Genomic DNA, 26,515 nt, shown 5'->3' on the forward strand with positions numbered 1-26,515 from the left:
ACACAGACAGTTGTGGGCAAATGGAAGGGGGGAAACTCAAAGAATGCCAATTGCAATAGTTCCCCACCCCATTTTCAACAGAAGCATTGCAACCAGCGCCAAACAGATGGGGCATAAAAACAGTGAGAGGCGTTTTAATTCCACATTTTTATCATAGTCACCTGAATGGCAAATCTCAATTTGGAAGAAGTGAATAATAATAATAAATAATAATAATAATTTATTATTTATACCCCGCCCGTCTGGCTGAGTTTCCCCAGCCACTCTGGGCGGCTCCCAATCAGTGTTAAAAGCAGTACAGCATTACATATTAAAAACTTCCCTGAACAGGGCTGCCTTAAGATGTCTTCTGAATGTCAGGTAATTATTTATCTCTTTGACATCTGATGGGAGGGCGTTCCACAGGGCAGGCGCCACTACCGAGAAGGCCCTCTGTCTGGCTCCCTGTAGCCTCACTTCTCGCAATGAGGGAACCGCCAGAAGGCCCTCGGCGCTGGATCTCAGTGTCCAGGCTGAACGATGGGGGTGGAGACGCTCCTTCAGGTATACATCACATCTTTCTTTTATCTTCTGAGCTCTGTGGAGCAAAGAGGAAATTGAGCCTACAGCCCTGTGTCCTGGGATAAGTCCCTTTGAACTTACTCTTAAGTAGACATAGGAGTGCCCTCTATTTCCTGGGGATAAAAAGGATTAGCTCACAGGTTTTGCTTATTGCCTAGAGAAAGGCCTTCTTCACACATATGGTTTTGGTCACTGGCTTAAACACCCTTTTAAAGTTGGTGAGACGAAGGAATTGTGAGACCAAAAGCCCTTTCCTGTTGTTCACCTCCACAGCTTCTGCTGATTCAGAGGTAGACTGCCTCTGCCCCAGGAGGTTTCATTGAGCAGGATGCTGTGCTCTGTCCCCTGTGACATTTCTGCCCTTTCCTCAGCCCCGGACTGCACATCTCCAACTCCACGGATGTCCTGCCCTGTTCAAAGGGAAGTTCGGTGTGGGAGACAGGGGGAAAAGGATAAATGGCACACACAGAGGGAAGGTGGTGAAGGTGCTGTGTGCCAGCCCTTCCAGCCGGAGGAACTGATCTCTCTGCTGCGGTTCATGCCAGGTTGGCTGTGAATAAAGTTCCTCTCCTCCATGGCTTGACTGTGGATGAGCAGGCTGGTCTAGTCGATTCCTGAGGCCTTATGGGTAAACATGGTGGAGTTGGTGCAGCGTCAGGGCAGACTTGAGAGCCAGCCAGTGGGGGGTTACTGTGGTCTACAGTGGTACCTCGGGTTAAGTACTTAATTCGTTCTGGAGGTCTGTTCTTAACCTGAAACTGTTCTTAACCTGAAGCACCACTTTAGCTAATGGGGCCTCCTGCTGCGGCCGCGCCACTGGAGCACAATTTCTGTTCTCATCCTGAGGTAATATTTGTTCTGTTCTCTTAACCTGAGGTAATATTTCTGGGTTAAGGTAAAGGTAAAGGGACCCCTGACCATTAGGTCCAGTCGTGACCGACTCTGGGGTTGCGGCGCTCATCTCGCTTTACTGGCCGAGGGAGCCGGCATACAGCTTCCGGGTCATGGGGCCAGCATGACTAAGCCACTTCTGGCGAACCAGAGCAGTGCATGGAAACACCATTTACCTTCCTGCCGGAGCGGTACCTATTTATCTACTCGAACTTTTGACCTGCTTTCGAACTGCTAGGTTGGCAGGAGCAGGGACCAAGCAACGGGAGCTCACCCTGTCATGGGGATTCGAACAGCCAACCTTCTGATTGGCAAGTCCTAGGCTCTGTGGTTTAACCCACAGTGCCACCCGCGTCCCTATTTCTGGGTTAGCGGAGTCTGTAACCTGAAGCGTATGTAACCTGAGGTACCACTGTATAGAGATTCTCTTTCTCTCTCCAGCTGAATGGGGATCTAGATTTGGGATTCGGCTGGTTTCCCGCCCGCCTCGCTTCCCAGCAGTTCCCCTGCCTGAGTGGCAGAGCCAGTCTTGGTGGCAGAGTTAAGGACTCCCAGACCGCTGCATCTGGGGGCTTCAACCTCCATGTTGAGGCGACTGGCTCTTGGGGTGGCGGCTCAGGAATTCACGTCTGCCGTGGGGCTGTCCCAAGAGGTTGCTGGCCTGATTAATATCGCCAGGTGCACACCAGATTAAGAGGAGAAGCATCACTTCAGCATGGATCAAATGAAACATCAGAGGAAAATGCTCAGAGCATCAACACTGAAATCCCCCCCCCCAAAAAAGCCATGTGTTCTCTTTTTTATGAGGAATATGTATCAGCCACCAAACAATAATACTTTAGCAGTATCTAAAGATTAAAAAAAAACACAAGTCAAAAGAGAGGAAACATTTCCCCCACACCAAAAGATAAAAAATAAAAAAAACTTCCATGGTTCATGTTAATGTAAACCCCTGTTTAAAAGGCAAGCAGCCACGCCCCCTGCCACTCCGATTGGCCAGCCGGGGGGAGTGACGCAGCTAGGAGAACCAATCACGCGGCCGACATCCCATCGCCCACAGAGAGTTCACTCCTGCAACTCCGGAAGGAGAGAGGTTTTCTCTTCCTCTCCTAAGCGCCTGGCTCCTTGAGTTACTAGCAAGGAGTTCTGCCCGTTCTCTTTGAAAAAGCAAATTTCAGTGTCAAAGAGACCCTGTTCTACTGCAATTCACGTCTCTAAGGCAGCCGAGATCCTGAATTTCCCTGCTTGAATTTCCTGGGTGGGGGAAGAAATACCCCAGATCTCCTTGCTAAGGCCACGTCTGAGGAGGGGAAGGGAAATCTAGAGCCCCCCCCCCGGGAATCACCTCATGGAAAGGAAACGGAGACATCCATTCGCGCACGAAAAGCAAAGCAAACGAAACCATCTCTCTCTTCCTGGCGAGGCAGCAGCCATGGCTGCTTCTGGGGGTCCCGTGCAGGATCTCTGCGAGGAAGCCACTTGCCCCATCTGCCTGGAGAGTTTCCGGGATCCAGTGATCATCCCGGAGTGCGGGCACAACTTCTGCCGATCCTGCCTGATCCAGTGCTGGGGGGAATCCGAGGGAGAGGCTTCCTGCCCTCATTGCAGGGAAATCCTTCAGCACAGGACCCTCATCCCCAATCGGCCGCTGGCAAATGTTTTGGAAAAACTCCGTCTTCAAGGTGAAAAGGGGGTCGAAGGAAAGGGGAAGATCTGCGAGAAGCACCAGGAGCCCCTGAAGCTCTTCTGCAAGGAGGACGAAAGCCCCATCTGTGTGGTGTGTGACAGGTCCAAGGAGCACAAAGGCCACGAGGTGGTTCCTCTGGAGGAGGCGTCCCAGGAGTACAAGGTGAGAAATCTCTCTGGGTTTCGTTTGGGGATGATGAGGGTGAATTAGCAACAGAGAAGGGGGTCTTGCAAGAAAATGCTTTAATGTATTCTCCCCTCCGGCAGCCAAAGAGTCACTCGCCAGCAGGAGCTTTTGTGCAGCCTTCTAAAAACCAAACTTCGGAAACTCTGTTCAATAAACATTTCTTTTTTCCTTGCAGGGGATTACAGTGTCCCTAATGTTCCCCTGCAGGAGAAACTCCCCCCCAGTCCTTCCTCTGGAAGCAGCTCCCTTAGGAAAGGGCTGGAGGGAGGAGCAATGGAGGTGGCAGGGATAGAATCACAGAATGGTGGAGTTGGAAGGGACCCTGAGGGCCATCTAGTGCAACCCCCAACAATGCAGAAATTCTGCCCACAGCTGTCCCTGGTTGGGCTCGAACCACCAACCTTCTGGTTAACAGCCAGACACACTGACCCATTGCGCCACAGGATCCAAGGATGACGAAGGCAAAGACCACAGTCTTTGGGGCAGGGAGCAAGCAGGTGATTCAACTTTCCTGTTATTGTGAATATTAAACTCCAAGAATGAAAACAGCAACCAAACTTTGGTTTTGTTTTGTTTTGTTTTCAGGATCAGATCAGCACCTGCCTAGACAACATGAAGAAGGAGAGAGAAAAATTTCTGGTGTTTAAAGCAGACGCAGAAAAGGAAAGTCAAGACCTGCTTGTAAGCATAATTGTTTCTTTTAAGGTCTTCGGGGGGGGGGGGCAATGAATGTGGAATAGAGAAAGTGGTTTCTTTTTGAACAGCCCTATCTCTCACAGAGCATGAAAGACCATTTAAAGGAGGGGGTGGGCTTGTAAGTTTTTATGGAGTTCTTTCTCTGCTGAACATGTCAGAAGTGGCCTTCCAAGGGAATTGGGATAACTGGCCTCCTCATCCTTTAACAGGAGGCTAGATGTCTGATATTGGCCCACTGTTCTCTTCTTTCAATCTCTTTGCTGCAGAAACAAACAGTTGCAGAGAGGGAAAAGATGGTGGCTGAGATCAGGCGACTACACCAATTTCTGGAAGAACAGGAGAAACGTATTCTGGCCCAGATGGCAGAAGTGGAGAAGGAGATTGCAGCCCAAAGGGAGGAGCACCTGGCCAGACTCTCCAGGGAACTCTCCTCTATTGACAGCCTCATCCGGGAGATGGAGGAGAAGCTTCAGGAACCAGCGACTGAACTCCTGCAGGTGAGGCCTCATCCTAATGTGAGAGGGTGGAGTGTGCTGCTTCAGACTATAGGCATTTTTAGTCACATAAAAATGTTGCTGGAATGAAAACAGTACATGAAGGGTGAAAGGCGTCATTCCTGGGGACGCAGAAGGGAGTCCGCTAGATCAAACCACAGGCCCCTTCATTCTAGCATCATGTTCTCTCATTGGTCAACCAGAGGTCTCTGAGAAGCCTAAACAGTAGTGCTCTCCAATCCTGTGATCCCCAGCAGTTGCCACTCAGCTGCTTAGTATTTATAACTGACTGCAGAAACAGCTCCACTGACATCTTTCATTCTTTCCCTCCAGGATATTGGAAGCTTCTTGCAGAGGTAAGTGATGGAAAAACCCCTGCCTTATTCTGATGCTATTGGTCTCATCAAGAATCATAGCAAGGAAGCTATTCCTTCTCTCTCTCCCCCCCCCCCCATTACATACTTCTCCCTTTTCCCTGATGGATTCATTTCCTCTGCAATAGATACAGAAAAGGGAGACATTCCAAAGGGGCTTCACTATAACTTACCCTTAAATATCCAGTGTATTTCTGGCTTCTGCAGGTTCTTCCTCAGACATAAGAAGGTGAGAAAGGGCCCTGCTGGATCCGGCCAGTGAAATCCCCCCCCCCAAAAAAAGCCATGTGTTCTCTGATTTTATGAGGAATATGTATCAGCCACCAAACAATAATACTTTAGCAGTATATAATGATTAAAAAAAATTGCAAGTAAAAAGAGAGAAAACACTTCCCCCACACCAAAAGATAAAAAATAATAAAATTCCATGGTTCATGTTAATTTAAACTCCTGTTTAAACGGCAAGCAGCCAGTGACCCATCTAGTCCACCATCCTCTTTTCACAGTGCTTAACCAGAAGCCTGTGGGAAACCCGCGATCAGGATCCGAGCCCCAGAGGAGAAAACACAGCTTTAATTTCTAGTAGTTCTCTCCGCTTTGAATATAACCACTGGGCTACAATATATTAATAATTTTAATCATTTGGAATGCTTCACTGGTGTAGTCCTAAAATCTCTGCATAAGGACCCATTATTGTTCACCTTTCTTCAAAAAAATGATATGCATATATCAGCTTATTTCCCTTCAATCTCATTTTCATATATTTATTCCCATGTATTTTGGAAGCGGGTGTGTATCAGTTTTTCTTCAACTTCTTCAATGATTTTAGATCCACACGTCATCTAGATGCTCCCTTTTGCCTTGGAACTCTGCTCACAAGTCTTAATGATAACATCCATTATGCCTTTATCATCAGGATGAGCCTTGTCAGAAAGCTCCTTGCATTGGAAGGACGGTGGCTTGACTTTGTTCTTTTCCTCCCAGGTCTCAGGAGAAGGAGAACTTAGAGGATCCTCCGGTGGCTTTTCAAAGGGGCTTCATTATAACTTACCCTTAAATATCCAGTGTCTTTCTGGCTCCTGCAGGTTCTTCCTCATATGTAAGAATGTGAAAAAGGGCCCTGCTGGATCAGGCCAGTGGCCCATCTAGTCCACCATCCTCTTTTCACAGTGCTTAACCAGAAGCCTGTGGGAAACCCGTGGTCAGGATCCGAGCCCCAGAGGACACTCCCCTCCTGTGCTTCAGAGGCACCACTGCCTTTGACTCAGCCATCATGAAGAGAACCCGCTGAGAGCCTTGTCCCCAAACAGCTTCATATTTTGGAAATCGTCCATGCTAAGAAAATACAGCTTTAATTTCTCTACTTTCATTTGAAATGCTTCACCAAAATAGGTATAGTCCTAAAATGTCTGCATAAGGACCCATTATTGTTCACTTTTCTTCAAAAGAATAATTTGCATGTATCAGCTTCTTTACCTTTAATCTCATCTTCAAATATTTCCTGCCATGTATTATGGAAGCAGGTGTGTGTCGGTTTTCCTTCAACTTGTTAGGTGGTCTCTAGATCCACACGTCATCCAGATGCTCCCTTTTGCCATAGAACTCTGCTCTCAATTCTTCATGATAGATCCATGATGCCTTCATCATCAGGATGAGCCTTGTCAGAAAGCTCCTTGCGTTGGAAGGATGGAGGGTTGACTTTGTTCTTCTCCTCCCAGGTCTCAGGAGAAGGAGAACTTAGAGGATCCTGCTGTGGCTTTTCCTCCTGCCCTGAAGTGGAGGATCTGGGACGTCTGTGATATGAGTCTCTTCCTGGAGGGAGTTATGAAGAAATTCAGAGGTAATAAAGAAGGGCTGAAAGTATTGTTAGCTGGATGTTTAGAAGTATTCACAACACTTCAAATATATAAATCTCTTCCTGAAGGGTATCATGAAGAAATTCAGAGGTAGTAAAGAAGAGCTGAAAATATTTTATACTGGATGTTTGAAACTGTTCATGAAAGGCTCCAAGTCATTAGCAGTGCCAGGAAAACGACAGGGGTGACCTGGGGTGATTATGCACAATCCCCAGGAGTGTAAGCCTCCCTCAAGTGGTGAGTGTCTGTAAAAAGTTGTACTTGACCTCTGCACATCTTTCAGCCAGACTTTGGGTGCTTTCACACATCTCACTTTTTGGGCATCTCCTCTGTTCCTTTGGCCCTGAGGTTGATATAAGGGGTGCAGGAGGGAGGGGGGCTGTCCAGGAGCCAGCCAGGAGCAGAGGGGACTGGGGTTGAGGCCTCCCATCATGGAACGAGGATGTCTGGATCTTGTTGTTCAAGTGGAGATCTTCTGGGGGTCCTGCTCCTCCTCCCAAGATTTGGGCAGGACTGACCTTTGACATCACCCCTGCCCTGGTTATGCAGGGAAAGCCAGCATGGAGACCTTCAAATAGTTTTAACTTCAACTCCCATAATCTCCAGCCAGCGTGGCCAGTGGTTAGGGATGATGGGACTTGTAGTCCACAACACCTGGCTACTATCTCATGAGCTCATATTGTTCATTCCAGGTTTGTTGTTTGAATGATGTTGTGGTGCTAATTCTATGTTCTCTTTTCTCTCCCAGACACTGTGGAATATGGACTTCAGCTGCGAAAAGGTACATTTCCGGGTCAAGCAGAGACCCTAATTCGGGAGAGATGGGGTCTACTTCTCAAAAGACCAGGCCACTGCAGCTCTTCCTTCCATGCCTTATTTCCCCTTATTTCCCAGAGGCATCTGTTCCGTGAGAGCAGCTTGCTGGGCTAGAGGGGCTCTTGGCCTGATCCTGCGGACTCTTAGGAAGCCCCCAGCCCAGGATGCCTGGCTTTTCTGTGCCAAATCTCACTAAGACACAGGGGTGGTGTGAAGCCAAAGGCTCCCGGCACATGAGGGGGAAATATCCCTTTGAGCCATGCCAGATCCCCACCCCTTTTATGTAAGAGTAAGGTGTAAGAGTGGGAAATGCATGAACACAAATAGCTTAGAAAATGGCTGCAACAACCTTTGGGGGGTGGAAAGGTGAATGGGTTCTGGTGTCAGTGGAGGGAGCTGGGGGCTGCCTGAGTATGAACTGCAGTGGTTCAGCATCCCTGCAAGATGGGGGTCTTGTATTGGAGGGGAGACATGGCTTCTCTGCTTAAACTAGAGAAACCTGAATAAACTTAAAAGAGCAGGGCAGAATTGCACCACAGACCAGGGGAAAAGGCTCAGTGGGAAGACAGAAGTCTAGTCTGGCCTGATCCTGGACACCACAAAACGGGAATCATAAGAGCTGGAAAAGGTGCCGTAGATGGCAGCATAAAGGAAACTCTTACTATCTTTAAAAAAAAATTCTGGGATTCTTCTAGACAACAGCAGTGAGTAAAATGCATAAAGGCTAATCAAGACAATAAGAAACTAGAAAAACCCATTACATAAAAAAGGACTAATAGCAGCACTGGCAACATCCCACATCAGACTTAATCTCCAAAGGCCACTGTGCCAATGTGTGTCTGTAAAAATAAATCACTTGGCTAACCGGGGGGGGGGGGGAGGCAGGGGGAACGACGGCACTTCAGAGCAGATCTTCTTTCTAATGTCCACCAGCCTGACCAAGTTTAAATAGGCTTCTCATTGTGCGTCTACAGCCCACTTTTCCCATAAATGTGAGGAACAGGGAAGAAAAAGATGAATCATATAGCCAATCAGGTCTGGGGAGCCAGGATGGGGTCTTTGCGTTGAAGGTGACAGGTGGGAATGGCGCTTCCTAGGTTTTACTGGGTTTGGCTTTAACACACACAGACACAAAATGTAATAGGTGTCAATTTGAAAGAAAGAATTATCCATTTTCTGCATCGCTCTTACCAAACCGAAAGCGATAATCAAGTTAGTTCTTGGCTGACTGCTCATACTTTGACCAAAGGCCCACACTGCAGAACATGCGAGGGAGTCCCTCAGAAGGTGGTGGACTCTCCTTCCTTGGAGGTTTTTAAGCAGAGGTTAGGTGGCCCCCTGTGGTGGGTGCTTTAATTCAGATTTCTGCATTGCAGGGGGTTGGACTAGATGACCCTTGGGGTCCCTCCCAACTCTACAATCATACGATGGGCTTTCAAGAATCCCAAGCAGGACATTTCACACAAGGGGGTTCCGGGTAGCCTAACCACTTTCTTGCTTTTTCTAAACAACCTGGAAGGATTAAACATTAAACTGGTTAGAAAAGAGCGAGAGCACTTGCTGCCAGTTTTACCTGGTATGTCAAGCATGGTCTGTGATGTGAAGTAGAAGATTAAGATGTGAATTAGGGAGTCCCTGCTTGGACTCCCTTCTGCCATGAACTGTGGGGGGTGGGGGTGGCCTTAGACAAGCCACTGCCTCTCAGCCTCAGTTTTCCCATCTGAAAAATGGGCATAGTAAGATTGACTCAACTTACAGGGTCTTTGCAAGGGTTCTATGCAGATAATGTGTGCTAAGTACTTCATACCCTTGGAAGAACTGCAGATCTTTCAAGAATCCTTATTAAGAACTTGATGAACATCCCTGTCTCCAATGCAAAGCCATGGAGTCCCTGTTCATTTCAGAGGGGATGCTATTTCTGTCATGTGCCTAAAGAAAAGTCAGCTTCCCAGTTGAGGTCGTTTCTCTTCTCTTTCCTCATCTGCCCCCACAGAAAATGTAACTTTGGATCCAGACACAGCTAATCCCTACCTCATCCTGTCTGAGGATCGAAAGAGTGTGAGAGAGGGAGACTTCTATCAAGACCTGCCAGACAACCCTGAGAGATTTGACACACATGGCTTTGTGCTGGGATGTGAGGGTTTTACATCAGGCAGACATTTCTGGGAGGTCACTGTGGGAAGAGAGGATGGGTGGGGGGTGGGGGTTGCCAGAAAGTCTGTGAAGAGGAAGGGTGTTGTGTCTTTTGATGCTACGGAGGGGATCTGGTGTTTCGGGAACTGGGTCTTTGGGTGTGACCCCCTTGAGCCCCCTGTTCCAAGTGAGAAGCCCAAGAGGATCCGAGTGGCCCTGAACTGTGAGGGGGGACAGATGTCCTTTTACGATGCTGATACAGCAGCCCTCCTCTACACATTCCCTGCAGCCTCCTTCTCAGGAGAGACCCTCCAGCCCTTGTTTTATGTGAGGAAGAACGAGAACCTGAGACTCTCTTGACTGAGGGTGCAGACAGGCAAGCGTATATTCATTGCCATTATGACATATTCAGTCTTCCCTTCAAGATTGAGCTTACAAGCACTTGAGAAATGATATTTGCAGAACTGTAATTGGCCATCCCTTGCATCAATCATGATGCAACTCTCTATTCCTGGGCCAACTTTTTAAATGACCCTGATTGATTGGGTCCCCTTTCAATCCCCAAACATAGGAAAAACATAGGAACATAGGAACTAACCCTACACATTTTCCTGTTACAATGTAGTTCTCTCTCTAACCCCCAACTCTGACTTAAGATTTCTGGAGAAAATACTGTCATTTTTTCCTGAATAAAATAGGAATTATGCAAAGAGCATCACTTAAAACCTTTCTCAGCCTCAATCCTGTTCTCAGATTCCCTTTTCCTCCTCCAAGATCTCCACTGGCCAGGGAGATGGAAGTTCCAAAATCCCTTTTTTTGCTACTCCTCAGGGAAGCTTATGTGGCAATTCAGCAAAATCTCTATATCCAAAGAGAAAGAACATGAGAGACCTCATGGGTAGTGGGGAAAAGAATTTCTAGGTCCACCTTGCTTCTCAGCCTCTAGAAACGTCAAGATCTCTGGCTTTGGACAAGTAAGGATGGTTGCTTGGGGGGCATTTTCGATCTTCCTGACTTATGCAATATTGCCTTTGCATGCACAAAGAGTCGGACACGCCTAAACAACAACAAAAATGCTGACCCCAGAAATGTAACCCCCCACGTAGGTCTTGGGCCTCGAGGTAACAAAATCCTCTCTGACAATGAGGAGCCTCTGCCAGAGGTTCTGAATGACAATCTAGACTAGAGAATTTCAGGGGGGGGGGTAAATTCCCATGTATACAATTATTTTCTCCAAGGTGCTTCGTAGTGAATAGTCAGATTGTTGTTGTTTGTTGTTTAGTCGTGTCCGACTCTTCATGACCCCATGGACCACAGCACGCCAGGCACTCCTATCTTCCACAGCCTCCCGCAGTTTGGTCAAACATGTTGTGTCCCCCCCCAAGTTTTTAGGCAATCTATGGGTCTGAGGATACCCACCCCCCAACAGGTTTTTACTGTTTCCCCCGTGACGCCTCATCCCTTCCGCTCTAGACTGAACATCTCCAACTCCACAGAAATCCTGCCCTGTTCAAAGAAAAGTATGGTGTGGGAGACAGGGGGGGGGGAAGGATCAGGGACCCACAGCAGAGGCAGGTGGGGGGGGTGTTACGTGCGCCAAGCCTCCCTCCGACCTGAGGAACTGATATCCTATCAGCCAGCCCTGAGGACCATGACTACTGAGGTTCATGCTAAGTTGCCTGTTAATAAAGTTCCTCTCCTCCATTACTTGATTGTGGGTGAGGAGGCCAGTTTGGTCTGTATTCCTGAGACCTGGATGGGTAAACAAGGTGGAGTTGGTCTCACCCAGTTGTGCCCACCTGGCTACTCAGTGCAGAATCAGGGCAGACTTCAGAGCCAGCAAGTGGGGGGTTGCTGTGGTCTAGAGAGATTCTCTTTCTCTCTCCAGATGAATGGGGATCTACAGTGTTCGTTCCTGGCACTGGGTAATTAATTGGGACAGATTTGGGATTCTGCTGCCTGCTTCACTTCCCAGCAGTCCCCCTGCCTGAGTGGCAGAGCCAGTCTTGGTGGCAGAGTTGAGGGCTCCCAGACTGCTTCATCTAGGGGGGACATCCATGTTGAGGCGACTGACTCTGGGGGTGGCGGCTCAGGAATTCATGGCTGCCTTGACAACTATACAGAACCAAAAAAACAACAAAAAACAAGAACAGAACAATTGTACAAAAATTAATCCCCAACCAAATATCCATCCCACCCCCCAAAAAGGAAAAAAAGAAATAAAAATTTTAATTGCCACCGACTGCTTGAGGACATTTTAAAACACATTAACTGCTTGGAACAGGGAAGCAATGGCAGAACACTTCCCACACTTCCCCAAAAGTTTGTTCCAAATAAGGGCCTGGGCCAGTCGGAAAGGCCTTGGAAGGAAGAAGAAGAAGAGGAGTTTGGATTTGATATCCCGCCTTTCACTCCCTTTAAGGAGTCTCAAAGCGGCTAACATTCTCCTTTCCCTTCCTCCCCCACATCAAACACTCTGTGAGGTGAGTGAGGCTGAGAGACTTCAGAGAAGTGTGACTAGCCCAAGGTCACCCATCAGCTGCATGTGGAGGAGCGGAGACGCGAACCCGGTTCCCCAGATTACGAGTCTACTGCTCTTAATGACTACACCACACAGGCCCTGCAGTCCTCCCCACAGCCAATGGTCCGAGGCCTCACCGCAGCAGGAGTCCCTTTATAGCTGGGAGAGAGGGCCTGGGCCATGCCTCCTGGGCCAGTTGGAAAAGGCCTTGGAAGGGAGCATGCCCAAATTAGACCCAAATTAAGAAGAGTGCCCTCACTTCAGCATGGATCAAATGAAATGTCAGAGAAAAATGTTCAGAGCATCGACACTGAAATTTTTAAAAAACTGATTTGAAAAGAATTTTATGAGGAATGTGTCAACCACCGAACAAGAATAATTCAGCAGTATAGTGGTACCTTGGGTTACATACGCTTCAGGTTACATACGCTTCAGGTTACAGACTCCGCTAACCCAGAAATAATACCTCTGGTTAAGAACTTTGCTTCAGGATGAGAACAGAAATTGTGATCCGGCGGCGCAGCAGCAGCAGGAGGAGTCCCCATTAGCTAAAATGGTGCTTCGGGTTAAGAACAGTTTCAGGTTAAAAACGGACCTCCAGAATGAATTAAGTACTTAACCTGAGGTACCACTGTATATAAAGATTAAAAAATCACAAGAGAAAGAACTCTTCCCCTCACCAAAAAATAAAAAAGAAAGATAAATGATTCCATCCATGTTAATTTTTCTGAGAGGATGGCCAGAGTGGAGATGGGATCAGTGGATGTAAAAAAAGCGGGAAGAAGCTGGACCTGAAAACAGCTTTAAAATTCCCCAGGTCGGTGGCTGCTGAGGGGTCTCCAATTGTCCCGTGATTGTGCCCTGAAGCTGGAAAGATTTAAAAATGAATTTCCATATCAAAGCCTTAAATCCACGTCTCAAAGGCAGCAGAGATCCTGAGTCACCCTGCTTGGGTGGGGCAAGCAATATGCCAGATCTCCTTTCTAACATCTGCAGAGCAAGGAAATTTTGAGTCACCCCCTGGAAAGGAAATGGAAACACATCCATTCGCGCGCGAAAAGCAAAGCAAAGAGATCCAAGCTCTCTCTTCCTGGCGAGGCAGCAGCCATGGCTGCTTCTGGGGGTCCCGTGCAGGATCTCTGCGAGGAAGCCACTTGCCCCATCTGCCTGGAGTATTTCAGGGATCCGGTGATCATCCCGGAGTGCGGGCACAACTTCTGCCGAGCCTGCCTGATCCAGTGCTGGGGGGAATCCGAGGGAGAGGCTTCCTGCCCTCAGTGCAGGGAAATCCTTCAGCACAGGAACCTCATCCCCAATCGGCCGCTGAAAAATGTTGTGGAAATACTAGTAGCCGAGAAAGTCTCCCTTCCAGGGGAAAAGGGGGCAGAAGGAAAGGGGAAGATCTGCGAGAAACACCAGGAGCCCCTGAAGCTGTTCTGCAAGGAGGATGAAGCCCCCATCTGTGTGGTGTGTCATGTATCTAAGGAGCACAAAAGCCACGAGGTGGTTCCTCTGGAGGAGGCGTCCCAGGAGTACAAGGTAGGAAAATGCAGTGGGTCTCGATTTGGGGTGCAGTGGGGAGACATAGGTGTGCACAAGGGAGACTTGAAACAAAATGCTTTACTACACACACACGCCAGACAAGAGAAAATCTCCAGTAAGAGATCCTGGGCTGCTTCACAGGGACCAAATTCTGGGATGTAGAAGGGTGACCCAAGCAAACTACAGTGGTACCTCGGGTCAAGTACTTAATTCGTTCCGGAGGTCCGTTCTTAACCTGAAACTGTTCTTAACCTGAAGCACCACTTTAGCTAATGGGGCCTCCTGCTGCTGCTGCGCCGCCAGAGCACAATTTCTGTTCTCATCCTGAAGCAAAGTTCTTAACCTGAAGCACTATTTCTAGGTTAGCGGAGTCTGTAACGTGAAGCGTATGTAACCCGACATACCACTGTATTTAACTTTCCTATTATCTGTATACTAAAACGTTTGTTTTTAAAGAAAGGAACCAAACTGTTTTCTCTTCAGGATCAACTCTGCAGCTGGATAGAAATTCTGAAGAAGGAGACGCGGGAAACTCTGGCAGTTAAAGCAGACTTTGAGAAGGAAAGCCAAGACCTGCTTGTAAGTGTTGCTCTTCCCGGGGTGTGGAAAAGTGCCATATATTTCAGAATCGCTGTATGAAATCCAGAAAGGGGTGTATGTGTGTGTGAGAGAGGGGTGTGTGTTATCTAATGCACCCCCTTACTATTTATAATGGCCTGATTGCCCAAAGAACATGAAATAGCATGGGGTGAGGGGTGATTGTAAGCTTGCTTCTGAATATTGGTGCGAATGTCAGATGTGCCCTTCCAAAGGAATTCTCAGAACTGATCTCTTGAGTCTCTTGAGTCTGCAAAGCCTCACTCTTGGTTCCTGAGACTCATCCGCGGTTTTCACCTTTTCACTTTACAGTGGTACCTCAGGTTAAGAACTTAATTCGTTCCGGAGGTCCGTTCTTAACCTGAACCTGTTCTTAACCCGAGGTACCACTTTAGCTAATGGGGCCTCCCGCTGTCACCGCATGATTTCTGTTCTCATCCCGAGGTAAAGTTCTTAACCCGAGGTACTATTTCTGGGTTAGCGGAGTCTGTAACCTGTAACCTGAAGCGCCTGTAACCCGAGGTACCACTGTATTTGCTGCAGAAACGAACAGAATCAGAGAGGGAAAAGATGGTGGCTGAGTTCAGACGGCTACGACGGTTTCTGGAAGAACTAGAGAAAAATCTCCTGGCCCGGATGGCAGAGGTGGAGAAGGAGGTTGCCAGGAAAAGCGAGGAGCACTTGGCCAGACTTTCAGAGAAGCTCTCCTCTCTCGAAAACCACATCAAGGTGATGCAGGAGAAGTTTCAGCAGCCAGCCAGCGAACTTCTGCAGGTAAAGTCTTGTTCTAAAGTGACAGAGTGGAGTGTACCAATCCACATTACAAACAGGGAGATACCATTTTTTGAAATCTCCCCCATCTCCCTCCCCCACAGCCCAGTACTTCCCTCCACCCGTGTGCAATCTTCTTTATCTACTATTATTTTTGTTATTCACTTTATTTGTTATTCCATCCATAATATATTATTATCCTATCTCCTTGCGCCTTTTAATTTTTAAGCTCCAGCACTGACTTTTTTCATGTAAAAAAGTAGCCAGTCAGGGGAGGAAGGCTGAACTGATACACATTATCCCAGTCTTCAACACTTTCCAGCCTGAAACTCACTTTTAAACCAAACATGCATTTTTTTAAAAAACTGCCCCTGCACAAATGGCTGTACTTTGCCATTTGACTCACTTATCTTACGATTATAGATGTGTGTGTATTTGATGGAGAAGGTTTGGTTTTGCACTTGGCCAATATATATATATGCCTGTTTCTGCTTGAGCTGTTGAGCATTTGAAATAGACCCACTCCATGTTACACAGGGAAATGTCTTCACTGAATCTCCCTTTTTATTTCCCTCTAGGATATCAGAAGCTTCTTACAGAGGTAAGCACAAAGATCACCTAGGATCACTGCCGGGGAGCAGACCCAATTCAGGCGTAGAAAACGATAGGAATATGTTAAGGAGGAGAATGAAACAACAGTGATCTTACTATATAGTGGTCATGGGAGATTTCAACTTCCCCCATATCTGTCGGAACTCAAACGCTGCCAAGAAATTAAGGTTCCCCAAATTCCTCCATTGTCTTGCTGACAATTTCGTTGTCCTCACCAGCAAGGAGGAACTGATCTGTTCTGTGATGCTAGGATTCTAATTAAGATTCCACACCTACATAGAACTGCAGAGTTGAAAGGGACCCTGAGGGTCACCCAGTCCAGCCCCCTGCTATGCAGAAATCTCAACTAACTCATATAGTACATATAGGCCATCCAACCTCTGCTTAAAAATCTCCAAGGAGGGAGAGTCCACCACCTCCTGAGGGAGTCTGTTCTGCTGTCATACAGCTCTTACTGCCAGAAAGTTATTCCTTAGTTGGAAACTCCTTTCTTGTAATTTGAAGCCAGTGTGGTGTGGGAGTCAGTGTGGTGTAGTGGTTAAGAGCGGTGGACTCATAATCTGGTGAACCGGGTTCGCTTCCCCGCTCCTCCACATGCAGCTGCTGGGTGACCTTGGGCCAGTCACACTTCTCTGAAGTCTCTCAGCCCCACTCACCTCACAGAGTGTTTGTTGTGGGGGAGGAAGGGAAAGGAGAATGTTAGCCACTTTGAGACTCCTTAGGTAACAGTAAAGGAACCCCTGACCATTAGGTCCAGTCGTGACAGACTCTGGGATTGCGGCGCTCATCTTGCTTTATTGGCCGAGGGAGCCGGCGTGCAGCTTCCGAGTCATGTGGCCAGCATGACTAAGCCGCTTCTTGCGAACCAGAGCAGCGCACGGAAACGCCGTTTACCTTCCTGCTGGAGCAGTACCTATTTATCTACTTGCACTTTGATGTGCTTTCGAACTGCTAGGTTGGCAGGAGCAGGGACCAAACAACGAGAGCTCACCCCATCACGGGGATTCAAACCACAGACCTTCTGATCAGCAAGTCCTAGGCTCTGTGGTTTAACCCACAGGGGCACCCGCATCCCTTTGAGACTCCTTAGGGTAGTGATAAAGTGGGATATCAAATCCAAACTCCTCCTCCTCTTCTTCTTCTTGTCTTACCCTCCAGAGCAGGAGGAAACAAGCTTGCTCCATCTTCCATGTGACAGCCCTTTAGATATTTGAATATATCCTCTCAGTCTCATCTTTACCAGGTTAAACATGCCCAACTCCTGCAACCGTTCCTCATAAGGCACGTGGCTTTACAGAGAGCTGCTCTTCATTGGAAGGATGGTGGGTTGATGATGGTCTTCTCCCCCAGGTCTCGGGCAAAGCAGAACTTGCAGGATCCTCCTGTGGCTTTCTCTTCTGCCCTGAAGTGGAGGATCTGGGACTTCTGCGATATAAATCCCTTCCTGATGGGTGTCATGAATAAATTCAGAGGTAATGAAAAAGAGCTGCAAGGTTTATGTTAAAAATTGTGCACGAATGCTTCGAGGTCATTTGCAATGTGAGCAAGGCTGGGAAACAGAATAATTAGGCAATGAAAAGGCAAATATATTTAATTGCAGAAAGGGCTCTGCTCAAACATAGTCTGGACAACTGCATCCTGCTCATTTGTAGATGCTATGGGCTTCAGCCTTGTTTAACAGTGGGATGGGGGAATGATTTCACATCGTCCCAACTCTGGGTCCCTCTAGCTCAATATTGTCTACAGTGATGCTCTCCAGGAGTTCAGGCAAGAGGCGTTTCCATCCCTCCCTGGACAGGCCAAGGATTGACCCTGGGACCTGGCATGGCTGAAGATAAGGCTGTCCTCCAATGGCAGCAAGCCTTAACTCCCCACTCAAAAACCTGGGAATTCAAACCACCCTCTCAGTCTGGGGAGCTGAATTTGCAGCCAAAAAAGGGACAGCTGAGACTCGTTCTCCACTTCCCAGGATCAGGAAGGTTCAGCTGAGATCTGGCAGCTCCTCAAGGTTTCTGGGGAGATCAGTGAGTGGGGGTCCCTGTTTTTCCAAGTTTGTAAGTCCAGGCACCACCCCTGCCCTGATGTATGCAATGAGAATCAACATGGTGGCTTGCCAATGTTTTTGCCCACAACTCCCATCATCCCCAGCCAGCATGGTCAGTTCCTAGGAATGATGGGACTTGCAGTCCACAACATCTAGAGGGCACCATGTTGGCCACCCCAAGCTATAATGTTGTGAGCTCATCGAATTGTAGGGGACCTTTTGCCAAATGCAAAAGGGTTCATTCTTAATGGATATTTGAAGTAACGACAAACCACCGGTGGAGGAGAAAGTCTGGATTTATTGAGCAAAAATAGGACATTAGACCCATATACAAAAATGCAAATCCTCACCCAAAGTCAAACAAAAAGGCAGGCAATCAACAAGCCATTAACACAGAGGAACTAAACAACCAACAAACAGCCACATCTCCCTCTTTACAAGGGCACAATACTAGACTATTGGTAGAATCCCTCCTTCCAACTGCAAGGAGGCCCAAGGATGAGCTTAGGTCAGTATTGAATGAAAGGTTAATTGCACAAGGCCAGCTCCAGCTCCTAAATCACAATTCTTCCGCATTTCCACTAAAGGGTCATCTAGTCCAACCCCCTGCAAAACAGGAATTTTTTGCCCAACATGGGTCTTGAACCCGTGACCTTGAGATTAAGAGTCTCGTGCTCTACTGATGGAGCTACCAAGGCTCATGTTATCATTACCAGGTTCTGACCGGGAATGGTGGTGTGGCACTGAGTCTATGTTCCCTTTTCCTTCTCCAGAATCTCTGCGGTCAGGACTTCAGCTGAGAAAAGGTAAATTTCCAAGTCTGTTTGGGGATGAGGAGCTCCAAGAGGTCTCCTTCAGAAGGGGGTCATTGGAGGCACATTTCACGTTCTCATATCTGTGTCCGTTCACCAATAAAGACTGGCAGAACATAGGCGGTCGCGGCAGGTGGATCCACTGCCCCACATCAGAGAGATCTCTCCCCATTTGCTTTAAGCTCAAAGAACCCAAATTCTGTTGTGTGTCCTCTTCTGCCTGTGACTCACTCAGCTATGTGTTTTTCTTCATGCACAGACAATAAGATTATATCCTCCTTAGCCATGAGTCCAGACATGTTTGCTTTCAAGACCTCACAGATATTTCTTTGTTATTTTGTCAGGGATGTTTTTAACCAAAAAAGGAAGGCGACAACTCTGCTGGGGCTGGAGCTCCATTAACTCCTCCTAATCTAACTTCTAATGGGATGCGGGTGGCGCTGTGAGTTAAACCACAGAGCTTAGGACTTGCCAATCAGAAGGTCGGCGGTTCGAATCCCCGTGACGGGGTGAGCTCCCGTTGCTCGGTCCCTGCTCCTGCCAACCTAGCAGCTCGAAAGCACGTCAAAGTGCAAGTAGATAAACAGGTACCGCTCCAGCGGGAAGGTAAACGGCGTTTCCGTGTGCTGCTCTGGTTCACCAGAAGCGGCTTAGTCATGCTGGCCACATGACCCGGAAGCTGTACGCCGGCTCCCTCGGCCAGTAAAGCGAGATGAGCACCACAACCCCAGAGTCGGCCATGACTGGACCTAATGGTCAGGGGTCCCTTTACCTTTACCTTTAACTCCTAATCTCATAAAATGAGGGAGGCAGTGCAGGATGTGGAGACAGAAACCTGGTCTTCTCCTGGGCATTTTATCCTGGACATTTTAGCAGCAGGTGGGTAGTAGTGTAGCAGGACTGGGTGATATATCAATATATTGTCCAAAACTGGTTTGAAATCCATATTGTGATAATCGGTGTCGTAATTTTTGACCTGGTAATATATCACGAATCACGATGTGTGTATGTGTGCTATGCAAAAAACACAGTGTAGGAAAAGCCTGGAAGCCAGCCAATGCTTCTTTCACTTCCGGCTGCCCCTGTTAACTCTGCCAGCTCAAACACTCCTTTGCCTCATGCAGGGGGCAGCGAATCTGTTGGTGCAGGCGCCCCAGAAACAATAGCCAACAGCCGCATTGGACGTTCAGTTTCGAAAAACATTCAGAAACCAGATCACTTACTTCCAGGTTTTCGGCGTTTGAGAACCAAGGCGTTTGAGAACCAAAGTACCACTGTATCACCCAGCCCTACAGTGCAGCTGCCCCCGGAGCCTGCTGGCCTGAGGCAACTGCCTCACCACGCCTCTTGGGCAGGCTGGCATTGAAGCCTTGTTGACAAAATAAGGAAGCGCTTTCCCCTGCCATATGTTTAGACCCAATCCAATCTCCCGGCTGACGTTGCTGGTCTTCTCTTTCCTCCCCTGACCCACCACCCCACTGCAGAAAACGTAACTTTGGATCCAGGCACAGCCCATTCCCTGCTCATCCTGTCTGGAGATCTTAAGAGTGTGAGGAAGGGAGAAAGGCATCAAGACATACTAAACAACCCGAAGAGATTCGACTACCAATACTACGTGCTGGGACGTGAGGCGTTCAGGGAAGGCAGACGTTTCTGGGAAGTGGCTGTGGGGAGCGAGGGGGAATGGGCCGTGGGGGTGGCCAGAGAGTCTGTGAAGAGGAAAGGAGAGTTCATCCCTGGTCCTAAGGAAGGTTTCTGGCGCATAGGGAAGTGGAGTGATCAATACAGGGTCTCCACCCGCAATGGGCACCCTGTTTCGATTCTGGGTGGGGAGCCCAAGAGGATCCGAGTGGCCCTGAACTGTGAAGGGGGACGGGTGTCCTTTTACGATGCAGATACAGCAGCCCTCCTCCACTCATTCTCAGAAGCCTCCTTCTCAGGAGAGACCCTCCAGCCCTTCTTTTATGTGAGCAAGAAAGGCATCCTGAAACTCTCTGCCTAAGGGTGGAGACAGATGGGCATAAACTCACTGCACTGATACAGCTTCCTCCCTGGCAGTGGCGGGCTTTGGCAACCTTTAGTAACCTGGTGCCCTAAGCAAGGTCAAAATCTGCCAACCCCAAATGGTTTTTCTCAGTCGCAGGCGTTCTCAATTTTGCGCCCCCTTCAGCTCAGTGTCCTGTTCAGGGCAACCACCCTAAATGCAGGATGAAACTCACAAGGTTACTTCAGCCCTGAGGAGCCATAAGTTGCTGCAGAATGATTGGCTGGCCCATGTGGCATTCACAATGCCACGCCTCCTTTTCAACTCAGTTCTGTACAAGGGGTGCTACCCAACTGAGCAGACCCCTTTGCATTCTTTGACAAAGCTGGCCATGTTTATTAACTTTGAAGGGTATACAGTGGTGCCTCGCAAGACGAAAAGAATCCGTTCTGTGATTCTCTTCGTCTAGCGGTTTTTTCATCTTGGGAAGCAAGCCCATTGACGGATTAGCGCTATTAGCGGCTTTTAGCCAGTGTGGTGTAGTGGTTAAGAGCGGTAGTCACGTAATCTGGGAAACCGGGTTCGCGTCCCCGCTTCTCCACATGCAGCTGCTGGGTGACCTTGGGCCAGTCACACTTCTGTGAAGTCTCTCAGCCCCACTCACCTCACAGAGTGTTTGTTGTGGGGGAGGAAGGGAAAGGAGAATGTTAGCCGCTTTGAGACTCCTGAAGGGGAGTGAAAGGCGGGATATCAAATCCAAACTCTTCTTCTTCTTCTTAGCGGCTTTTAGCAGCTTATCTGCTGATCGGATCAGCTGATAAGCGGCTTAGAGGCTTAGAAAAGGGGGGGGAACCAGCAGGAACTCGCAAGACATTGTTGTCTTGCGAAGCAAGCCCATAGGAAATTCATTTTGCGAAGCACCTCCAAAACGGAAAACTCTTTCGTCTAGTGAGTTTTCCGTCTTGCGAGGCATTCGTCTTGCGGGGCACCACTGTACTCTGAATAAGACTAGCATTGGGCACCACCCACAGCAATGATTTTGGCTGCCTCTTGGGTCAATCTAGAAGACTGTCAAAAGCATTTTAGTGCCAGCTTCTCCTAATAAACACATGTCTATATGCAGTTTTGACCAATGTACACATTCCCCCCCCCAATATATTTCTCCTAGCATAATACATCTTTGTATGTTATTTTCACAACAATATTCATTTTCACGCTGCCAGTTTTTGAGCACTTTCACCCAATAAACGTATTATTGTGAGCATAGGTTTGGCTTGGGAAATGGCATTGCAATATTTGGATAAATGCACATTTCAATGGATAGCTATGTTTTAGGTTGTCAGGTTACTATTGGAATGTGTGGGTCAGATTGATTCAGTTTTCAGTACGTTCTTTTTTTAATTATTTTTTAAAACACATTTTTATTTTTATTAAATATTTGTTGGTTTACAAAAGTATGCGCAATGTCTCTTTTTTCAAGTTACGCTTTCTACAGATCAGTTTCATTGGTTGAGACATTAGTGTTACATTAGGAAGAAAAGGGAGAAAGAGGTGGAGGGGGGCATGGTGAGTGGGGGTGGGGTGGAAGCGCTTCCATTCTACTTAGTGTATGTGTGGGGTTTTGTGTCAGCGTCACTTGTGCAGGTTCTCTTTACTATTCACTCGTACAGTGGTACCTCTGTTTGCGAATGCTTCTGGTTACGCACGCTTCGGGTAATGAGCTCCGCTAACCCAGAAGTACGTGCTCCTGGAAGCGAACTTTGCCCCTGAATGCGAGTGGAAATCGTGCACCAGAGGCACACGCACAGCAGGAGACGCCATCCTCAGGTTGAGAATGGTTTCCCATTATGAACGGACCTCTGGAACGGATTAAGTTTGTAACCGGAGGTACCACTGTATTCCTTTGGTGGTGAGGGAGGTTAGGGTTGGCCTAGGGGGATTAAGGAGGCAGAGGAAATATTTACAGTGGTACCTCTGGTTGCGAACGGGATCCGTTCCGGAGGCCCGTTCACAACATGAAAGGAACGCAACCTGCAACGGTGCATCTGCGCACTTGCAGGTTGCAATTCGCCGCTTCTGCGCATGATGTCATTTTGTGCGTCTGCGCATGCGCGAGCAGCAAAACCCAGAAGTAAACCTTTCCGGTACTTCCAGGTCACCGCAGGACGTAACCTGAAAGAACGTAACATGAAGCGGACGTAACATGAGGTATGACTGTAGTTTTTTAAGGAGAGCCAATATGGCTTCTGGATTGCTCTCCTGTACTGTTTTAGACATGTGGTATATATACTTATGTATGTGTGTTTATCTTGTGCAATTATCAACAATTATTCTATATTTGAGACCTTAGAATTCCTGTAACACCTGGCACCTAAAGCTATATAATGATGGTGCCAGATGATCCTTTGAGGAGAGCATTCCACAAGTGGGAATTGGCTCAACACGGGGATGTCGTCTACCATCATTCAACGTGTGTGTGTGTGTGTTGGGATATCTGATGGGTTTGGGACTTTGGAATTGGAAAACCTGCTTTTAAAAGTCCTGCTCCACTGAATATCAAAGGTATCATAGAATCATAGAGTCATAGAGTTGGAAGAGACCACAAGGGCCATCGAGTCCAACCCCCGAGCCGGTAAAAAATTCTGCCATCATCGTGTACAGAAAATTCCTTTTTGTTGTTGTTGTTGTTGTTGTTTAGTCGTTTAGTTGTGTCCGACTCTTCGTGACCCCATGGACCAGAGCATGCCAGGCACTCCTGTCTTCCACTGCCTCCCGCAGTTTGGTCAAACTCATGCTGGTAGCTTCGAGTATTGCAATTTTACATATTTCCTGCAAACACCCCTGCTTACACAGAGCTGCATTTCTGCGTTATCTTCAACCAGGGAACAGAAAGCTATCCAAGTGGAACTTGGGGGACCTCTGCTGGCACGTGGAGAATTAAGTGTTGGAAAGCATGAGGAGAAAAATGGCTTTCTGCCACCAGATGAATGATGGAGACTTTCCGATCAGCAAGCCCAAGAGGCTCAGTAGTTTAGACCACAGCGCCACCCACATTTTACCTTTTTTTGTGCATGGACAGTGCTGCTTTTGGCTACCTAAGTGCAACAATACTCACAGCCCGGACACAGGTTACAGAGGCAACGATACGCTTTTGTGGACTAGACTCCAGTTCATCAAATGCTTGAAACAACTGGAATATTTCTAGCGCGCCCGGAATAATCCTACACAAAGTGGAATGATAACCATCCCCTCTCCCTTACTTCCATAAAGATCGTATTAAGAGAGCACTTGTGGCTGTGTATGTACCATACATTTAAAGTACATTATTATTATTAAATGTATATACTGTCCTTCATCAAAAGACCACAGAGATTTACAGCATAGAGCACGAATGTCAAGATGTAATATCTGTACAATATGAACAAGACAAGTCACCCAAGACTCTGAATTGTGCCTCAAAACAGTCAATCAGGCAACCGAAGGGCTTGTCTCCTGAGTGAATTTTATTTATTTTATAATTTCTATACCACCCTTCATCTGAGGATCACAGGGCAGTTTACAACATAAAAACACAAAAATACATAACATAGTAACAAAGAAAAGCCCAATAGCCCCCACCTTTATTGAAACTCTTTGAACTGAAACATTGTAATTCATTGAAACATTGAATGCTCTCTTTAAAAACATTCTTTAGAGTTTTCTTTTCTTTTATATATTTTTAATTGAAGCAGGTCAAACAAATCAATACAATGAAGACAACAGAAATGCAGAAAAAAAGCAGCGAGTGACATCTCAGTTGGGTTTCCACAAGGGAACTCTGAGCAAAACATTTTTGATTTTCTGCACATTTACAGGGTTCCTCGCATGTGTGGGCTCTCTAGTCCTGAGGTACCATCAAAATTTTCCCTACATTCCAAGCATTCATGGGTTTGTTTTTTTGTCCTGTGTGCAGGTTGATGTAATTTTCCAAAAGGCTTGCACATTGATTTAACTATTTCCCACTCGTGGCATTTGCAGGGTCTCTCCTGTGTGGACTCTCTAGCCCAGGCTTCCTCAACCTCAGCCCTCCTGATGTTTTGAGACTACAATTCCCATCATCCCTGACCACTGGTCCTGCTAGCTAGGGATCATGGGAGTTGTAGGCCAAAAACATCCGGAGGGCCCGAGGTTGAGGAAGCCTGCTCTAGTGTCTGAGGAACACGAAGTATCGATAAAAACTTTTCCTACACTCCATTTATGAGGTTTCTCTCTCTTGTGGAGCCTGTGGAGTAGTGTTGGAAACAAAAATTGCCCTTTTCCCTTATGGGGTATCCAAGAGCCCATATAGAGTCCTTACGTAGGTTCCCTATTGGTAGGAGAAAATAACAGAGGCCAACCAGAGAATATTGAGAAGCAAAGCAGCTAGTAAGCTTGATCTTTATTGATCTGTTGCAACAGGGTGCTCCCCCCACACGCAGGAGAAGGAGAAGGACCCAGAACAATGGCGCGCAAGGCCTTATAAAGACTTTTGAAATTGCTACCCTGCAGATCAAGACCACCCCCAGAAACATCATACATACATCACAGAAGGGGTGTAACCTAAGACCACCTCCCAGATACACCATACCTACATCACAGAAAAGGTGGTCTTAAAACAGAAATTTGAATATTGTTTGTTGTTTATCTCCTGTCTGGCAGGTTACTTGATTGGATTGCCTGGGGAGCCTGGCCAGTCTTTTGTGATGATAAATACTTAGTTCCTGGGGCAGGTCACAGGCTCACACCCTATTCATATCTTAAATGTGCCCTTAAGACAGGATTTGTGAGGAAAGAGACAATGGGGAGGTTTCCCACTTTGACCTTGCAGAGAAAACATTTGCTCAGTTTAGGAATCAAAATGGTTCCAGGTCGGTCTTCCTGTGTTGATCTATGTATGTGCTTGGTTGATACACTTATGAACATTTAACATATAACTAAGACCTCAAAATTCTTATCACAGTAGCTGGGGCGGAGGCTGTGGCCCTGTGGCCCTGTGGTGCATTTTTTTTGAGGGGCGCGACCAGGCACCCCCACAACAGGCTCCCTCATAGGAGCCTGGCTCCAGCGCATGAGGCAGCTGTGGAGGCAGCTTTCTGGTGCAGCAGTCCAATGCTGGCAGCTGCAGCTACACTCCGGGGCAGAGAGAGGAGAGTTGGTGGCAACTTGGGACGGAAAAGTTTGTTTACTGAGCAGGCTGAGTCATGGAGTGTTGGGTTTTTTCCCCCCTTCCAGCAAACTGTTACCTAGCAACAGCTCCTGATTGGCCAGTTCCAAGGGAGACAGTTGGAGTGGAGTGAGAGAAGGTGTGAGGGATTCATGCAGTCTGTGAGAGGGATTCTGTCAGGAAAGTTTGTTCTGACAGGGTAGAGCTGAGGAGAGCCGAGAACTGACAGTATATATGCTCTCAGGTTCTGAATCGCAGAACACCGTTAAAATAGAAAAGATACCGTCCTGAAGGGGAACAGTTAGGATTACCCCCAAAACCCTTAAACTAGGGAACAGAGTCCATTGTTTTCTCAGAGCCTTTGGCCTTGCTAAAAACAAGATTGCAACTTGCTTCTGTCCGGAAACCATGCCAAAGCACAAGAATGAAAAACTGGAACACTCTGAAACCCCCTCACCCCCTTTCCTGGGAAGAGCCCAAAAATGGTCCCAAGACAGGAACTTTCTGTTCATGCTCAGGAGACACATGGGAGGAGAAAGGGGGAGGGAACTGGAAGGGGGATATATACTCTGTGCAAATGCATGTGAACTCGTGCTTGTTTTTGTGAGTTATCACACTTGCTCCTCTCCCCCCCCCCCATGGCAGAATAAAAGCTCTTTCTCTGGATTTAACCCCTTGGTGTCTTTTGGCTCCTTTTCGTCCCTGCTCGGGTGCAACATTTTCCTATCCATGGTTAATAAGGCCTAGAAAGGCTAC

At 47.6% G+C, this 26,515-nt stretch overlaps 1 protein-coding gene across 1 annotated transcript; it reads left to right on the forward strand.

Annotated features, from left to right (window-relative positions):
- The first annotated feature begins 2,496 nt into the window (after nucleotides 1-2,496).
- On the forward strand, nucleotides 2,497-22,031 carry LOC308579776 (uncharacterized protein). Its single transcript, XM_081180709.1, has 15 exons — nucleotides 2,497-3,301; nucleotides 3,911-4,006; nucleotides 4,288-4,518; nucleotides 4,849-4,871; nucleotides 6,608-6,729; nucleotides 7,494-7,526; nucleotides 9,555-10,048; nucleotides 13,206-13,754; nucleotides 14,241-14,336; nucleotides 14,898-15,128; nucleotides 15,704-15,726; nucleotides 17,088-17,209; nucleotides 18,555-18,587; nucleotides 20,078-20,998; nucleotides 21,585-22,031. The coding sequence occupies exons 1-14, from the start codon at nucleotides 2,801-2,803 to the stop codon at nucleotides 20,593-20,595; spliced, it is 3,072 nt and encodes a 1,023-aa protein (XP_081036835.1). The 5' UTR covers nucleotides 2,497-2,800; the 3' UTR covers nucleotides 20,596-20,998; nucleotides 21,585-22,031.
- Nucleotides 22,032-26,515: the final 4,484 nt, after the last annotated feature.

The sequence above is a fragment of the Podarcis bocagei genome (genome assembly GCF_964188305.1).
Source record: "Podarcis bocagei genome assembly, chromosome: 2".
In the NCBI taxonomy this organism is placed as follows: domain Eukaryota; kingdom Metazoa; phylum Chordata; class Lepidosauria; order Squamata; family Lacertidae; genus Podarcis; species Podarcis bocagei.